This window comes from Electrophorus electricus, chromosome 23 (genome assembly GCF_013358815.1).
Source record: "Electrophorus electricus isolate fEleEle1 chromosome 23, fEleEle1.pri, whole genome shotgun sequence".
NCBI classification, from domain to species: domain Eukaryota; kingdom Metazoa; phylum Chordata; class Actinopteri; order Gymnotiformes; family Gymnotidae; genus Electrophorus; species Electrophorus electricus.
In genome coordinates this window covers 9,327,153-9,345,585 of record NC_049557.1, presented here as the reverse complement: position 1 = coordinate 9,345,585, position 18,433 = coordinate 9,327,153, and the positions used below count along the sequence as shown (strand labels likewise).

The 18,433-nt window shown below is 48.3% G+C and overlaps 1 protein-coding gene across 1 annotated transcript in view; it reads right to left on the bottom strand.

The window, feature by feature from the left end:
- pip5k1bb (phosphatidylinositol-4-phosphate 5-kinase, type I, beta b) overlaps window positions 1–18,433 on the bottom strand; it is a 33,406-nt gene that overhangs the window by 1,252 nt on the left and 13,721 nt on the right. Inside the window, exons 5-14 of the mRNA XM_027014393.2 lie at window positions 17,223–17,340; window positions 15,037–15,189; window positions 13,316–13,612; window positions 4,656–4,849; window positions 4,354–4,437; window positions 3,860–3,908; window positions 3,636–3,720; window positions 3,050–3,205; window positions 1,707–1,827; window positions 130–247 (exon numbers count right to left, since the gene is read on the bottom strand). Of these exons, the coding sequence (XP_026870194.2) occupies window positions 130–247; window positions 1,707–1,827; window positions 3,050–3,205; window positions 3,636–3,720; window positions 3,860–3,908; window positions 4,354–4,437; window positions 4,656–4,849; window positions 13,316–13,612; window positions 15,037–15,189; window positions 17,223–17,340 (1,375 nt within the window). The remainder of the gene's footprint in view (window positions 1–129; window positions 248–1,706; window positions 1,828–3,049; window positions 3,206–3,635; window positions 3,721–3,859; window positions 3,909–4,353; window positions 4,438–4,655; window positions 4,850–13,315; window positions 13,613–15,036; window positions 15,190–17,222; window positions 17,341–18,433) is intronic.

Genomic DNA, 18,433 nt, shown 5'->3' with positions numbered 1-18,433 from the left:
AATTAAATGTTGCTCAATAGTCATACTATCATCTATTATGTAACTGAAGAATGGAACCGAACAATATTAAATCAGGCAAATGCCTCATAAAGGGCAGTAACCGTAGAAACGGTCACCGCGAGCACCCACTAAATAGATGTCGAGCACAGAGATGTCGTCCCTGTCCATGTCCACCGTGCTTTGCTCAGACGTCAGGCAGATGGCGCTGTCCTCCAGCGTGAAGGTAGAGCAGGAGCTGATGGCACATCTGCGCAAGAGAAGACCAGTGGCGCAGAATGCAGCGAGAATCAGCAGGCAGGGTGAGCAGGGAACATCTCGGCCCGCTCCACGCTCACAACCCCCCACATCCCACCCCACCCCGCCCCCCCCGGAGCTGTTTTTCAAATTACTATTACAAGGGCACCTACAATGATGAGAATCCAAAATGCATTCCATGTTCCAGCAGCAATACACCAAAAATACAACAAAAGGAAACAGCACTTCGAAACTTGAAAAGATGGAAGAGTGGGCCTGATGAGAGACAGGTAAACCTCGATTAATTGTCGTCTCTGTAATCTTCCCGTTTCCTGTCGTTGCCGTACATGTCACCTGACCACTGGCCACCTACGTCAGGGGAACAGTGTGTTTACCTTTTATTGCCTGCAATAACGCCTTGAGCTGAAACAACCAGACACCTTTTCAGATATTCATTAACACAGACCTGTCCTGGAGCCGACTGGACATTGCCCACAACTGACTCACAAACCAACACTTCATTTTCCTTCAATTATGGAACTCAGATGATGCAATCTTGCTCACTCAAAGATTTATTGAAGTCACAGCTCCCACCTCTCAAACTAAGCACGGCTTAAAATGACGTGGTACAAATGACATGGCGAATCATTATCGAAAATCAATTCTGAGCATGCACTGCTACCACGGGAGGACATGGTGCCGTGCACGTATTCACAGAGGGATTCGGATGCCAGCTAGGGACTTGAAGGGAGCATGAGCTCTTGAGGTGTGTTTATTCTGCTAAGGCACGGTGGGACGTGCCCAGTTTGATAAAACAGGAGAAACACAGGAGTCACCTTGCGTTCGCTACGTCGGGTGACACTGTGGCATCGCGGGGCTGAACAAGCCGATCGTGTTGCGTTGTGGCACAGGAAACTGAGAAGGGGCGGCCGGACGCACAGCCCGAGGAAAACGTGGTCTCCGGGACCCGAGCTCCAGCTGCCGCCTTCGGGGAGCGTTTCCCTTTCATCATAACAACACCCCTAGTGTCAGCCCCCTTAATGAAATATTCAGTACGGGCTTTGGCAGCAAATTCCTCGGAAACAGGTGTTTGATCAGCAGATCAGCAAAACCTTATAATGGCGCACAAAGCACTGTGGGAAGTGTGCTGAGGCGGCACGCTCAAGTGTGTGTGCAGTGTGCAGACGGAGCAGATGGGGATTAGGCTGCTCTGTTTTCTGAGCTACTATTTCTATAACAACATGGTAAATATAGCCGTATTCCGAGAGGCCTGGAAACAGTGCTGTCCTTATTTGAGGTGATGGGTGATGTGGCAGGGATGGAATGAAAGGGGCGGGGCAAGGAATTCCACAGGTGTGCAGTATGTCAAGCTGTCTAAACAATCCTGTGTTTCAGGATGCTTTGGGACCCGGAACTTTTGAGCAAATCGTGCATATGTGTGTGCGAATGTTTGTATGTGTGTAAGGTGTTACCTGTCATTTGATCTGCCACTGGCGAACATGGAAGACGAGGAGGCAGCCGTGTCCAAGGAGAAAGCCTCGGCTACAGAGGGAATCACAGGGTCCAGTGGGGAGCGCTGGTAAGAGCCAAAGACTAGTGAGGAGAAGCCAGAGGACAGAAGAAGTCTCACGTTAGCATTCTACAAAAATAGTGGGTAAAAACGTATTTACACATCCATAATTTACAGAAGCCAAATATCTATTTATAAACATTTGATTATCTTTAAAAATGTCTTAATACCAGATGCGAAAAGGCAACCTGGATGTGAAACAACAAGGACCAATGAGGGCTGATGTGGCAAAGGTCAAATGATGAGCAGTGGAGTTTGTTTCTGTTTGGACTTATCCTTTTGATTAAAGAAATGGTTATGTTTTGTTCATATTGCCTCATAAATTTGTATGAATGGCAGAACATTTTCATTCAGTCTATAAAAATTTCAGTGTACTACAGCTGACTACATATATCAACAGATCACTGTACCAGAGCTAATTAAAGACATCAACAGATTACTGTACTACAGCTGACTACAGACATAAACAGATCGCTGTACTACAGCTAACTACAGACATAAATAAATCACTGTACTACAGCTAACTACAGACATAAACAAATCACTGTATTACAGCTGACTATAGACATCCACAGATCACTGTACCAGAGCTAATTACAGACATCAACAGATAACTGTACTACAGCTGACTACACTGTCCTACAGCTGATTATAGACATAAACAGATCACTGTAGTACAGCTAACTACAGACATAAACAAATCACTGTATTACAGCTAACTACACACATCAACAGCAAACACATCCCAATGATGCAGCCTTGCTAAGATGGGTTTTCTGATTAAAAGCCTATCAAAACAGGTAGCCTATGAAGATCAAAACCAGGCCAGATTTACTGAAATTCATAGCTGATCTGAAATTAAATTGTACATGCTATTTTAGGACCATCAACAATTGTTGCTTAACAAATAATTCGACCAGTTCCTGGTTCCTCAACTAGTAATCAGAAAGTTGCCAGTTCAAGCCCCACCACTGCCAAGTTACCAGTGTTGGTCTCCTGAGCAAGACCCTTAACCCTCAAATACTCAAGTATTCAACTAAGTCACAAATTGTAAGCCTCTTTGGATAAAAGTGTCAGCTAAATGCCATAATTTAAGGTATGTGGCAGTAAAGAGGTCAATTTGTGGTGCATGGCAGACAAGTTCAGAGCGACAGTACCTGTGCTCCCCAGAAACCAAACCCCTGACCTTGGGTGAGCTACAGGAGTAGGCAGTGACGTGTGTGAGGATACAAGATGAGGCCTAACCTTGGCCATCCAGGCTGGCTAGACTGCGGGACCCACCAAGCCTCCCAATCCTGTCCTCGGGCTTCTCGTCCTTTTGGGAAGACAGTAACTCCTGAGAGGAGGATTTGAGCGCATGGATGGAGTTACGTGCCCTCTTAGATGGGGAGAAACGGTTTGCTAGCAATGGAAAGAAAACAAAGGCAGACAAACGAGAGAGAGGGAGAGAGAGAGAGAATTGAGCTCTTCTGTTTAAGGGCTATACTGTGTAGAAGTTGGATATTTCACATACAGATATGGCACAATGCATCAGGAAAATGTGGGTGAGAAGTGTGGGTGCTGAAGATAGGTCTGTTTGCTCAACTTCCTTTTATGAAATCCCTTGTCTATGGGAACACATACCCAAGTATGCGCAAATTATGAGCATGTGCAAATTACTGTGAAGTACAAACATGTTAACATTCTGAAGACTACAAAGTGTCCCTGTGATTGATAGGAGAGTTTTGCTAGCCTCATCCGCCTTCTGAATGCAGGCAACGCAGCTCAACTGTGGACAGGGCCGGCATGGAGTCATGGACCAGAAAAGTCACGCCGCAATTCGGACACTCACTCGGTATCTTCCGGAACACGCTGGTGCTCATGAACTTGAGAAATCGGTTTGCGTAGAAGCCCGGCCTGTGCACAGACACCGTATCCTACAGATGTTAAAACAGAGCGCAGGATGAAGGGGGGGGGGGGGGGGGGGGTTAACAAGTGAGGCAGCTTTTGTATCGCAGCGTGCATGAAGAGGCTTGTTTGTGAAGACGCAGGCTTGTCAGCAGCCTTTCGACTTACACCATCGTACACGAGCGCTTTCCAAGAGTGCTCGAGCTTCTTGATAAACCTGAGGAGAGAGACATAGGGTTCAGCTGAAGCGCAAGGCGGTTACATAAATACGCTAGAAACCGAGGCCCTTTCTCTTATTATGCAAATGGAATTAAATTACCCTCCGTTCAGATTAGTTCAGTGCTATTCCGAATACTCGAAACATCTCACAAAGCCATGAAGCCCGGGTCAGGAATCGGAACGCGCGGGGGAGGCGTGCCCACTGACCCACCCCAGGTTTTCACACGAATGCATCGCGTTATACAGCAGGAGTTTTAATCTTGCCTCGTTTTAGAGCTACACGTGACTAGGCAGCGTGAGGTGTGGGGAGCGAGAGCGTCTCAAGGCGGGGCTATAACCGGGAGGAGCTATAACGGGGTGGGGCTGTAACTGGGAGGAGCCATAATGGAGTAGGGCTGTTGGTCTGGTTCAAGGGGAGGGGCTGTAACAGGGTGGGGTCATACCTGTAAGACTGTAGGATGTCAATAATGCCCAAGAAAATCAGCAGCTTCTCGTCCCGGTGTGTCCTGGCTGGGATTCCTCCCATTCTAGAAAAATTGACAACACAAACATGAGCCTCCTGCAGTTTCTATAGATCAGCACAACAAAGTCAGAAGTGTTTGTCCATCATCACCCCAGAAGTATCATGCAATGCTCTGGTTACGCAGCTGACTGCATTTCGTGCATCGTTGCGTGTTTCTGGGAGACAAGCCACCGATATTCCTAGCGGGACCTTCTGTAAAGACGAGGAATATCCAGCACTCACGTGGCATCAGAGGAGACGGCCTCGGCGGCCCTGCCTTCCCCCTGGATGGACTCCATGGCGGTGGAGTAGAGGACCTTCTGGCCCAGGGGCCTCTTACCATCTCCTCCAACCATCTCTCCATCTCGGGGGTTCTGATCCAGCACGTGAACCCCAAGCAGCAGACTGTAGTCCATGATTTTAAAGCTCTCCAGCACCTGTACACAGCATGCACACACACACACACACACACACACACACACACACACACACACACACACACACACACACACACGTTTACAATGATGCTCCACAGATGAATCATAATAAAGAACAACCCTGAAACACACACACACACACACACTAATGAACACAGATGCCCTTTCTGAACTCTTTAAGCACAGAGGCTGGAGGGGAGGCGTCCGTGCCCTGAGGGACGCGCTGTCACGCCTGAAACATCATGCTGAGTGTGTCGAATGTGTGGTGAGCAGTGAGATCAGCACAAACTGGAGGAAGTGAAAAAGCCACTGCAGCCAACCAGACAGGAAGAGCAAGCTGCTTCCCTGCTGGAATGAAAGAAGCCACTGCACATGCTTTGGGTGCGTGTGTGTGTGTGTGTGTGTGTGTGTGTGCGTGTGTGTGTGTGTGTGTGTGCGCGCAGGTGTGTGTGTGTGTGTGTGTGCGCGCGTGCGTGTGTGTGTGTGTGTGTGCGTGCGTGTGTGTATGCATGTGTGTGTGCATGTGCATGTGCATGTGCTTGTGCCTGTGAAACTGAGCTTGCAAATTCATTCCAGAATGTCCTGTTGACCGGAGCAGCCTGTGGAATATTACAAAGGAAAATGATATTGTATGGAGGTCATTTCAAGATAAAAAAAAAAGCATATATTGTGTGTGTTTATACAGGAAAAGTTATGTATTAATAGAGAAAACTCTTTGACCTCATTACTGTGTGAAGCTCGCTCGCTCGCTCGCTCTCTCTCTCTCTCTCTCTCTCTCTCTCTCTCTCTCTCTCTCTCTCTATCTCTCTCTCTCCATGGATCACTTAAAAGAGTTAGGTTGTGCATACGTCTATACTGCATGCTATCTCCTGCTCCTCATAGCAGTATGCAGTTTGGTACCCAGCAAGTGACAAATATAGAGTGTCTCACAGTTCCATGACTGCCATTATTGTATTATCAGATGTATCTATCTGTATTATAGCTGTATCTATCTATCTGTATTTTCAGCTGTATCTTTCAGACCAATCGAAATAATGTGAACTTTTATTTTGCTTTCCAAACTAAAATAGGCAGACCTTATAGTATGTTTTACACTGACTTCTACTCTGTTTTAGAATGTTTATATATATTTGGTTTTTAAGTGTGTAAATATAACATTAATCATATATTATGTATTTATAGATAAGGCTATTATTACACTTAAAATGTGTACGAACATACTTCAGAGTTGTATAACGTATGATTTTTGCCTATATTTGGCCTCAGAAGGCCTCTTCACTGTCCAGCAGTAGTCTGCCAACACAGAGGGGCTCTGCTTTCCTTGGTACCGCTCGAGTATACTGGAGCAAAAACAAAAAAGGGTGATAAAGAAATTCTGAAAACATATTTGGATTCAGCAAAAATTCATAATAAACATTAATAATAATAAATCCTTTTTTTTTGCAGACAGCAAAATCACTGTGGACCATTGAATTGGTTTGTTAGCTGTGTGCATTGCCAGACTGAATGTTCAGGATATGACTGATTCTTTTTTCCCTATGCTCCACATCTGGAACAAAAACAGGCCCCCATAACACGAGCACTGTGATCTGAACTGGCAGACGCTGTTGGCTCCTTAGAAGCTCACGTCACTGGGCACCAAGGCCAGTGGAACGTTGCAGAAGGCAGAGCACGGCATGGACTGCCCTGTTTGGCTGGAGTAACACATGATCCTGGTATCCCTGGCATACCAAATTCATTTTGGTCACATACTGGGGACTATATGCTACTTTTTGTCAAGATCAGTATGTGATTGGTATATGACATCTATTTAAATACAGTTACAGGACCTGATAAAAGATGTTACATAATTTCCAAGGATTAGATTAGGTTTTGTTCGGTTAGCTCTGTCACATAATCTGTATCAAACAGCACATTTGTGTAATAAAGAGTTAAGCACACTACCTTTGCTGTGCTGAAGTGTCACGTGGTACGGCCCGCCGTGTGCAGTGGAAGTCACGTTTTGTTTTGTAACCACGCCCCCATGATAACGCACACCTGCACCTGCTTTAATGTTGGGTGTGTCTGTGTGTATTGAAACTCCTGCTGGTGTGTGCATCAGTGTTGGTCATTGTTCGTGTTGCTAGTCCTACGTGTATTCGTGTTAAACGCAGCATATGTTTGTGTTGCCGTCGTTAGCGTTCCCGCCAGTGTTACGTGTATTCATGTTAAGCGTTTATGTTGTGTGAGTGCCGTCGTCGTATGCCCTACATGTCAACAAACGTCTAAGTCGAGGGAATCTGTGCGTCCCACTCCGAGCCCTGCGGCACTCGGGCCGTTACATCGAGATATCTGATAACATGAAGTGGTCTGAGATTTGCCTCAGACAAATCTGTGAAAAACAATAAAACCTGAAATTCAATACCACAAAACATGAAAGCAAGAACCATCTAGTGCAACAAATCACACAGACAACATTACTACAGGTCTCAGTGAACACCTGACCATGGGCATCTGACCACTGTGACACCGAACAAAACTATGGTTCTTAAATAACCACCACCATGAAAACACGGTAATTTCAAAATTACAAATACAGATTCACTACATTTGTAATTACCACCGTGACAGGATAATATTTCGAACTACCATCATTACCACGACGACTGAGATGTCAGAATTAGTCACAGGCCAACAGTTCAGTTGACGCACGGCAAAGACCCAATAACCAATGCAAAAGAGGAATTCTGCTTTAAATAAGGCACTCAGCAATGATTCAGCATGTTTCTGCACTTATAAGAAAAAAACAAACACAAAAACAATGTGTGTAAAGCTACGCTGGACTATATACTGTCCTACAGGCTAACATATACACTGAGGCCTACAGGCAGGTCCGAGCTCCTGCCTCTACTCCCTGCTCCCTGCTTGTGCTGTCCAATCACATAGCGGTATGCAAATGAACCAAACCTGCCCACTGGACCAAAACAATCAGTTTAGTGACAAAAAAACATTTCCATGAAAGCCAATCACAACAGATGTGGCTCAGATGTGCCTCCACGCAAAGATCTATGGCCAGGAACCTGAAGACAACTACTTAGTCTGGAGTAACAGAGGAACTGTTACCAATGTGGCGATGTCATCTGTGCTCTCCATGGGTGACCTTCTCATGTGCTGTGACAACCAGACCCAGGACGCTGTCAAACAGGGTTCGAATAGGCTGGAGGCAGGTGTGATGTTGACACAGTCTGTGCTTTGCATGACATCCTCGTCCTGTCCAAATAAACGTCTCTTTGAATAGAGCCACGGACGACATCCTGGCGCTGTTTTGCATCGGGTCTGCAAAAGCATCAGTCCTCCAGGAAGCGTTCGCTCACGGCAGAAACACACAAGCACGCGGCACTTTGCAGCGGCTGCGTCTGTTGGTCTGGTTCATGAGGATGTCCTTATACACAAGAGTCCTTCATCTACAGCTGCCAACGGTGCCAAGGTCTAGTGTCTGGTGTCGGTTTAACCTGAACACAAAGGCTTGCGTGAACCAGACTCAAAGGAAACCCTAGACATAAACACGGCAGCCATCAGGACTCTTAGCAACAGACACAAAAGACAGCACCTGTGAAACAGACACGGCATCCGTGGAGGCAAACGCCGTGCGTTTGTGTGCCAGAACAGGTTCAGCAGGCTCTCTCCTTATTTAAAGATTCTGTCAGCAAGTAAACAGTGGGTAAAAATAATATTTTGAGGAACTGGTTCTTGATAATCAGAGGACTACACAAGGGGGGATTTAGGTGCAGGCAGACAGCTGAAACAGTAATGGCACTGTTTTCAGTATCGCCTGCCCGGGACGACATCACGCAGGCATAAAGCATAATCTGTGTAAACCGGGACACATGCTGCCAGGGTTATGGAAGCGTGCGAGGCAATGCTGACAGAGATTACTCAGGCCTACTGGAAGCTTGTCTGAAGCAGCGTGGTCCCATATAAACACCTTACTGAGCACTAGATACCACGGCCTTCTGTTCACAGCACCCTGCCGCTCATGAAACACTGACATCATCATTCTAGGATTGTATGGAAATCTCCATAGGGTTGTGTAGGGTTTGGGCCTGACAACTAGCTGGTTGATACAGGTCAAACTACTTCTGAAAAAGGAAATAAGTGTTAGGAAAGAGGTAAAGGCGAAAAGGCGGTAAGTTTGTGCCAACATTTTTAAGCGTGGAGATTCAGCATAGAATTCTTGCTGTTATTCTACATCACAGACACTGTAACAGGAACAGGCAGTTTTGCTAGTCACATACCATAACTCCTACACTCCCTGTGCACTACAGCACACTTACAAGATCCACTCTATGAGAGAGAGAGAGAGAGAGAGAGAGAGAGAGAGAGAGAGAGAGAGACAGACAGAGAGTGAGGGGGAGAAACCGGATCAAAACTGTCTCTGAGAGAAGGAGAGACAGAGGAAGAGAGAGGGAGAGAGACCAGTACAAGCCTGAGTGAAAGACGGAGAGGGAGCAAGATCAATTCAAGACTGACTCTACGAGAGAGACTAGTTAAAGACAAAATGCTGTATTATGGGAATTCTTAGTTGGGATTTACACTGGGCAATCTGGGGACACTTCCCCACCACTTTCTGAAATGGCTGATTTTGTCCACGCTACCTTTTGAAAGTGTTTTTTCAATATATTGTATATAACAGCTTGTTGCAGTTACCCGTCCAAACAGGTCTGTGAGAATGGCACTAAGAGGAAGAATGACCAGAACAGATTAAGCTTCAGGGTGCTTTCCTGAGTGGCTCGGCGGTCTAAGTGCCTGCCCCATCGTCGGGAGAATGCTGGTTCAGTCCCTGGTGGTGCCAGGCCTGTGTCATATTTGGCCTTGCTCTCAGGGTGGGGTGGATGGCCAACCAATCCAGGTGTCTGCTTATCATAAGATGAACTGGTCAGTGCTGAGCCATCCACTGATGTTGTGGTGGCTGGCTTTGGCTGTATTGGACAGAGTACAGAGTGCCTGGCTAGGTGGTATAATTTGGAGATGTTGAAAAAATGAACACACCTGAGGATTTGCTTTTGTAAAGGGAAATCTGAGGGGCAGCTGAACTCACTGCAGCATGCAGTGTGCATGCTTGTCCCCGGCACTTTTCACAGGGGTGCAGCGGGGCTTCTGCTTCAAGACGCACATCACATCACAGCACAGACGAACCCACAGAGGTTCTCACAGCACGCGCGAGGAAGCACGCCACGGCCTGCCGCTCCCAAAGAGCATAAGTGTGGGATTATTCCGGAACTGCTGCACAGACTCTCCTGCCATAATCCTGGTGCTACTGCACTTCGATGCAGAGCAGTCTGATATGAAACCTTGGTCTGTAATGTGTGCGTGTGTGTGTGCACATGTGTTTGTGTGTGTGTATGTGTGTGCGTGTGTGTGCGTGCACATGTATTTGCATGTGTGTATGTGTATGCGTGTGCGCGCGTGTGTGTGCGAATGTGTTTGTGTGCGTGTGTGTGCGTGCGTGTGCATGTCTGTGTGCACGTGTTGCGTGTATGTGTGCGCGTGTGTGTGCGCACGCACATGTGTTTGTGTGTGTGTGTGTGTGCGTGCACATGTATTTGCGTGTGTGTGTGTGCGCGTGTGTGCGCGAATGTGTTTGTGCGTGTGTGTGTGCGTGTGTATGTGCGCACGTGTGTGTGTGTGTGTGTGTGTGTGTTTGTTTGTTTGTGTGTGTGTGTGTGTTTACATTCAGTTCAGAGAGTGAACCATCTGTATCAACTGTATGGTCTTCCATTCTATATTATTTAAGTGTGTAAACATGGTAACAGCACTGTCAGCAAATGAATGAGTCATATATGAGAGATTTTTCAGAACAGGCTGTCTTAAGCATGCGTAAGTGAACAAGTGTGTATAAATAGACCTCGCAGCTTTCACAAGGTAAGGGTGTAAACATGCAGTGTCTGGAAATTCCAGGACATTCTACAAGACTTTGGTTAAAGCTTTCAAAATGAACAGCAATTAAAGAATCCTCCAAATTTTCACACTTTTTTCTTTGTTTTCTTTCTTTGGCCATTGTGGCAAGTGGTTTGACAGCCACTGTAGGGGTCGCCACGGTAACTCTGAACAGCCCCACCCCCACCCCCGGTCCTGTCCAATCTCCTGACTCGACACACTTGTGACTCGCATTAGCGCTGATCCTGTTAGTGCCTCGCTGGTCAAATGGCAGTCAACACACAAAAGAAAAAAACCAACAGCTTGTTATTACCAGGAACGTGAAACAGCAAGCATTTCAAAGAAGCTGACCTTTCCAGATGGAGACCTGCGAGGGTTTCCCATTCATCCACCTGTACCTACAGCATTTCTGGTCTCTTAAGGCACCGGTAGGCCAGTGTTCAGAACACTGGCTGCTGGTAAACAAACAGGAGGCATGGGAATTTTCTAGAAGGGCGTCCGCACTATCCACTGCAGCACGCTGTTTACCCAACGCGGCCACCTTCGGACACTTCGTCCCGCCGATCGTTTGGGCGGTGGGATTAATTGCATGGCTACTTATGGTTCGCTGCTGACGGCCAGATTAGGCGGCAGGTGGTGAGGTTTAATCCTGTAGCATCAGACGCCAGTTTGCAGGGCCTGCAGATTGCTGTTGCGCTTTCACTTAATTTCACACTGAATCACTAAAACCATTTAAACAGTGAATCAGTGGTGCCAAACTCACACCATAATGACATCACAAGGAAGTGGCAATTCGGGTTAAACTGGCTGCGAAAGGGTTGTTTGATTACATCAGACAGAAAGGGGTTATTTTTCAAGTATATTGTGTTAAGATACATATCTGTTCACTCGTGACATATTTCAGACATGGTGAGCTATGTCAGACTATATTACAGCACTTTTTTTTTTTTACCACACCCACATTTCCAGTGACAGAACGAACCATAAAGAAGAACAAACAAAGAAACATCACAAACTAATATTTTTCTGAGCAGAATTCCAGTAGGCTTTCCTCACGTAAGGCAGTGGACAAGAATCAAGGGAAGTCTAGATGTCCAGCTGTCCAGCATTCAGTGTCTGCTGGTATCTAAAGAGCACATGTGCGGATGGGAGAACTGGCACGGGACACAGCAGGGTTATTAGACGTAAGGAAAAGCTTGGGACAACAGGACAAAAATAGAAAGGCAACCAAGAAATTACACAGCGCACTCTGTCCACGGGCGGAGTGATGTTTGGATTAGTTATCGAATGGAAAAAACTGCATCGTTTCAGCTCAACAACCTCTACAATGTCAAGTGTCCAAAGGTTGTAAATAGAACTGGGACTGGTTTTTATTTAGGTCCATATTTGTGCTGCTTTGAGTGCCTTGTTTGGGCTGCAGCCAGTACAATTCTGAGTCGTGTTCTGGGTTTTAGGCTTTAGGCTTGTGTCAACCGTGGTGCCTTGTGCGTATTTCAACTGATTGTCACTCAAGCAGACAGATCAAGCAGACAGATCTAAGCATCCACATGTTTGCATGTGGATACCTCACCACAGCTGTTGTTGCTGCATAATAAGAAGCTGGTGAAGGCAAACCTCTATTTTGTCTCATTGAGACTTTTTAACATGAAGCTAACATGAAGCTCTGGAGGCTTACGTGAGCGCTGAGACATCCTGCAGTCTCTGTGAGAAAAAGACGAGTGACACTCACGGATTACACAGAGTCTGGGTTGAGGAATCTCTCCCCCAATGGGTTTCCTTCTTTATTAAAAACTTAGTTATGCACAAGCAGACAGAATCTGGGTTCCACTCAGACCACAGAAGCTCTTTTCACTGACAGCAGAATTTCACCTACAGTAGATTTTTAAAAAGGCAGGAGGTTTATTCAACACAAGATCTGGCACACGGCAGAGATGCAGCAACAATACACTGACAAGTCTCGCCCAATCAAACCTTAATGTCATTTGCACCTGAGATTTGCTTCGCGTGCACGCACACACACACATACACACACACACAAAACAAATCCCCCCACATCGTTTACATGGTGAAACCAGACAATCAGAATGGCGTTGCGCGCACCTGGAGACTCAGACTGTTTCTTGGTCCACACACTTTTTGCCACAGGGTGACAAAGATAAAGAACCTGCACACCTGATCCCAGATCTGCGTGCCATTGTAAGACGCATTCTAAGCGATGCGCATTATAGGTCGAGTTGCCGACGCAGAGCCTGGCTTTGGACAGAGGGACGAGGTGTGGCGCGTGAAATGAGGTCTGTAACTAAACTCTGCAAGAGGACAGGCTGTGTGCACCTGCTGTAGCGCCCAGCCAGTAGCCATAGCAACAGTCTGCTTCGCTAACTCAGCAGAGAGACTGGGTCCCCTGCGGTTTCGGTGCGAGATGTTGCTCAAGGGCGTCTGGTCGCCACAGTATGTGACTGGAGAACATTTGTTTATTTATTTAGCAGTGAACGACCCTTTACTGAGATTGCAGGGACCCTACGTGACTGAGCAGGGTGGGCAGAGACTCACCCGGCAGTCTCGCTGCAGGGTCTTTATCAGGGCGTTGTACGTCTCCGTGTCAAAGTACAGGCCCTCATGCATGTCCTGGAAGTCCAGGTCCTTGTAGGTGGGGCAGGTCTTCTCCCGCTCCTTGCGTGAGGCCCGCCGCTTGTACGTGGAGCCTTTCAGGTCGTATTTGTAGTGCATGCGCAGAGACCGTGGCAGCACGTTGTTCATGACCACCAGGCGGATGTTGATCCCGCCCGACTGCACGCAGTACAGCCCATAGAACTTGGGCAGGAGGGTCCGGGGGTTCTGGTTCAGATTCTGCAAACACAGCGCGACAGAGAGAAGGATTCACATTACATACTGTAAACAAATGATGTTTATGTAAGTTGAATGTGTATGTTTATGTTTATGTGCCGACCTCATAAATCTGTTGACTTTTTATTTAAAAGGCATAAAGCAAAGTTTGCTGAATTAATGGAGGACAGCACAGATGTTAATGACTATATAAAGTGTCCATCTGCACATATGGTATGTACAATACGCCATTAAGCTGTTCTTGGGTATAACCGCATGCCAGTCTAATCAGCCTTGGTTCCTGTATTGCAAGCTGTGCATGTTTGGAATACTGTCTTGTGTATTTATGTAGTTTTGTTGAATTATAGCCTTGAGGTTTTGTAAGTGACTGGGTGGTTTTGTCATTTGCTCACTGGGTTTCCAAGTAGTCGCATCAGCATTATACGGTCTACTAATTAGGAAAACAAGTGAACAGATCCTGCTGCCACACTACCTAAGATTTAACCCAAACTAAAGGACCCACTAACACTTATCCACAAAAGATGGAAGTACCCTCCACCAGCACTAGAAGGGCAGAGGATGCAGTGTGGAATGACAGAGTTAAGGGTGCGAAGGAACCAAGGAGCAAGGGTGCAAGGGAGCGAGGGTGCAAGGGAGCGAGGGTGCGTGGGAGCGAGGGTGCGTGGGTGCAAGGGTGCGTGGGTGCAAGGGTGCGTGGGTGCAAGGGAGCGAGGGTGCGTTGGTGCAAGGGAGCGAGGGTGCGAGGGAGCGAGGGTGCGTGGGTGCAAGGGAGCGAGGGTGCAAGGGAGCGAGGGTGCGTGGGTGCAAGGGAGCGAGGGTGCGTGGGTGCAAGGGTGCGTGGGTGCAAGGGAGCGAGGGTGCGTGGGTGCAAGGGAGCGAAGGTGCGAGGGAGCGAGGGTGCGTGGGTGCAAAGGAGCGAGGGTATGTGGGTGCAAGGGAGCGAGGGTGCGTGGGTGCGAGGGTGCAAGGGAGCGAGGGTGCAAGGGAGCGAGGGTGCGAGGGAGCGAGGGTGCGTGGGTGCAAGGGTGCGTGGGTGCGTGGGTGCAAGGGAGCGAGGGTGCAAGGGAGCGAGGGTGCGTGGGTGCAAGGGAGCGAGGGTGCGTGTGTGCAAGGGTGCGTGGGTGCAAGGGAGCGAGGGTGCAAGGGAGCAAGGAAGTAAAGGTGCAAGGGAGCGAGGGTGCAAGGGAGCGAGGGTGCGTGGGTGCAAGGGTGCGTGGGTGCAAGGGTGCGTGGGTGCAAGGGAGCGAGGGTGCGTTGGTGCAAGGGAGCGAGGGTGCGAGGGAGCGAGGGTGCAAGGGAGCAAGGAAGTAAAGGTGCAAGGGAGCGAGGGTGCAAGGGGGCGAGGGTGCAAGGGTGCAAGGGAGCGAGGGTGCAAGGGTGCAGTGGTGTGAGGGAACAATAGGGTGGGGTGGGGTTGGGTGTCTCACCATGTAGTAGCCTGGGAGGAGCTTCTGCAGGAACTCTGCTTCTTTGTGCTGGACAGTTTTGATAATGAACTCGTCATCACTGGTCAGGTAGAAGAGAGAGCCACTGGCTCCAGGGTTGGACAGTTCGATCAAAGGCTCCTTGCAGATAGAGTACTGAATGGAGTAAAGGCAAGACAGTAGACACCATCAGAGTTAAGGAATAACCGTTCAGGCTAAAACAGAAGTCAACAAACAAGTGTTTTACTGACAAGCTAAACTGTACAAGTGAGGCCTTTTTCATGTGTGTGCTCATTGTGTGCCAGGCTGCTGTCTCGGACTACAAACCAGCTCATTAACAGATGGTTAGAGGAGAGGAATAATACTACAGGCTCTGCTTTCACGCACACAGACTCAGCAAACATTTCCGTTTCTGTCCCTGCGTGAACACCTTTCTGTGCGCAAACGCAGGCTCGTTTGACCGTGTCATCCTAAGCGCAGCCTGTGAGTGACGCGGAGCCAAGCCGAGCCGGTCCTGATGACTGGCGTGTGTGAGGACATGGTTCCTGCAACAACAGGAAGCGAACCAATGCCAGTGAACACCCCTCCCCAACCCCCTATAGAGCGTCTGGGTAATGAAAATGAACAGTCACGGTGTGCCTCCAGCACAAACACATGGCCATTTGCATTAGACACTGCTGCAAATCTGTGTGTGTGTGTGTGTGTGTGTGTGTGTGTGTGTGTGCGTGAGTGTGCGTGTGTGTGTGTGTGAGTGAGTGTGTGTGTGAGTGAGCGTGAGTGTGTGTGTGCGTGGGTGTGTGTATGAGTGAGCATGTGTGTGTGTGTGTGTGTGTGTGCATGCACACGTGCGTGTGTGTTTGTGTGTGTGTGTGTGTGTGAGAGAGTGTGTGAGTGTGTGTGAGTGAGCGTGAGTGTGTGTGTGTATGTGTGTGTGTGTGCGTGCGTGCGTGTGTGTGTGAGTGTGTGTGTGTGTGAGCGTTTGTGTGTGTGTGTGTGTGTGTGTGTGTGTATGAGTGAGCGTGTGTGTGTGTGTGTGTGTGTGTGTGTGTGTGCATGCACATTTCATCTTCCTCTGCTGTGACTAAATCCATAATTAACATAGCAGAAAAAATCAAGAGGGCATGCGGCATCAATTCTGTCTTAATGCTTTTTTCCTTTCATCTCTTTTTCTCGTCTGTGTCTCCCTCCTGCTCCTTTACGTCTCCTCCTCTCATTCTCGCGTTCTCTCTCCCTGCTTCTGCCTTCCTCTCCCACACCGGCATAGACGACAGCTCCGCTCCAGCAAATGCTCGCCCCGGAACGGCGGCAAAGGAGCACATAAAGATTTAATGCACACATTTATTAAATGTGTAAAAAACGAAATACAAATGTTTAAAGATTCCCATCATATGGCATTCGCTTTTCAGTGGGCGGTTTTTAAATAATGTACACAGGCAAATCCTGCAGCACGCTGGATGACTGGAAGGTTCCGTGCTCCAGCAGACGTCTTGCTCACAGAGGGCCCTCGTCTTCAGTGATACGATGAAGGGTTGCTGTATCTGTATGGGAGCAGAGGAAGCGCCGGATGACGTGCCTCTGGGAGCAGGGAGCCTAATTACAGCACGATTACATTACACAGGCCTGGAGGTGATTAACAGCACGACCAGGGGGTTGGGAGGGGGTATTAAAATGGCCATTATGGCCCTGACAGTTGCACGCACGTGTCTGCTCACACGTTCACATCAACTTGTGAATTCACTTGAACTAACAGCAGGAGCTGCAGTCCTGCTGCAGAGACACTGCAGACGCCAGAGTCTGGACAGGCCCCGGCAGAGGACAGACCAGTGTGGGATCTGTGGGTACTAGCCCCTAGTGCTCAACACACCGAAAGTACCGCGTTCCCTCTTGAACCAGACCACGCTAAAGTCTGCCATCGGCCCCGGCGGTGACGCAACCGTACGGTGTGAGCTAAGACAAAGCACTCTCTGTAATGAGAGCAGCTTGTTAAATGAAGCTTTAATCCGCACTGTAACTGAAAAACAAGTCTGCCGGTAAGAGCTTTGACTGCAAGCCGTGGACACCCAGTAGCTAGAAGCTTTATGAGAGTTTATAGATATCCAGAGTTCATGACCTAAGTGGCATTTGACCCCATAGGGCAAAAATATTCGTTTGCCACAAACAGAGGTAGGGTAAAATTGACCAGTGCTCACCAGGTAATCGTCCGGCTTGATTCCGAAGAGCTCTCGGAAGTACCGGAAGGCCAGCGGTGCGTATGTCTTGAAGCGGAAGTCCGAGTAGTGATGCGCTGGGGTGAGGTTGCTCCCCTCACTGTGACAGCAGGCGGGGGAAAAGCCAGTGTAAGACATCACCAACCACTGCTATATAACCAGCATCTATAAAGCACCTATAAAGCATCTATACCTACGTCAACCATATATAATCATTTACTGTAGGCCCGTGACAAGGATATGGAATACCGTGACAAGGATATGGAATAAGGAATATGGATCATTAATCAGAGATGTAATAGTAAACAGTAGGTGGAAGGCTGTTGGGTTTTGTTTTGGTATCGGATCTACCCGATCTTCCGTGAGTGCCGTGTAACGCTGATCCTCTGTGAAAGCGCTCGGAGGAATCAAAGCCGCCCTGCTGGAGTGAAACCTGCCGGCGGAGATGAAGGAAACGCGCAACTCGATCTGCGGCCCAGCGACGCTTAGCGCCGCGGACGACCCCCGGGCCTGGGAGGGTCTGCTTCCTCCACTCTCCCCTGTCTGTGTCGGCCGGCCCAGCAGCCCAGCCGGCACGAACGGACGCCAGGAGAAGGTCCCGGGAGACTGGCCTGGGAAAAACAGTCTCTAACCCGCTTCACTGCGCCTTTGCTTTTCTTTCCAAGGTCTATTCATATCATAAGGGAGGCTGTTTGCTTCTGGATTGGCTCAGTGTGCATAACAAGCTTTTGATTGGCTTGTGATCAGCGTCATAATCTCTTGAAAAGGCCTAAGAGAACCTCAAAACAAAAGAGCAACTGTCAGTTCCAAGCATGTTACGCTGTGGTTGGTTTTTCCCAAAGACTCCTGTGACAGTGTATCATTTGGCCTATTTTCGGAGTGCAAAAATGGCAAAATTAGCGCCGAGTATCTCCCTCGGCTGAGACGCAGACACGCGCAGCCTGGACGAGTCCCCCTCACAAGCAGAGCCTTCTGTCTGGTGCCAGTGGAGTGGCGTGCTGGCGTGGGCGGCCCACGCGGCAGACACCGTAGCTTTTCACATTTCACATCGTTTGTGACACGTGTGGGCAACAAGCCAGCGTTCCCTCTGGCCTCGGTGCAGACAGAAACCGTCGGCTCGATTCTTACAGACAGTTAGCACATGAAAAGTGCAGCGGCATGCCCAGTGGAAGCACTGGCTGCCGTAAACTGGC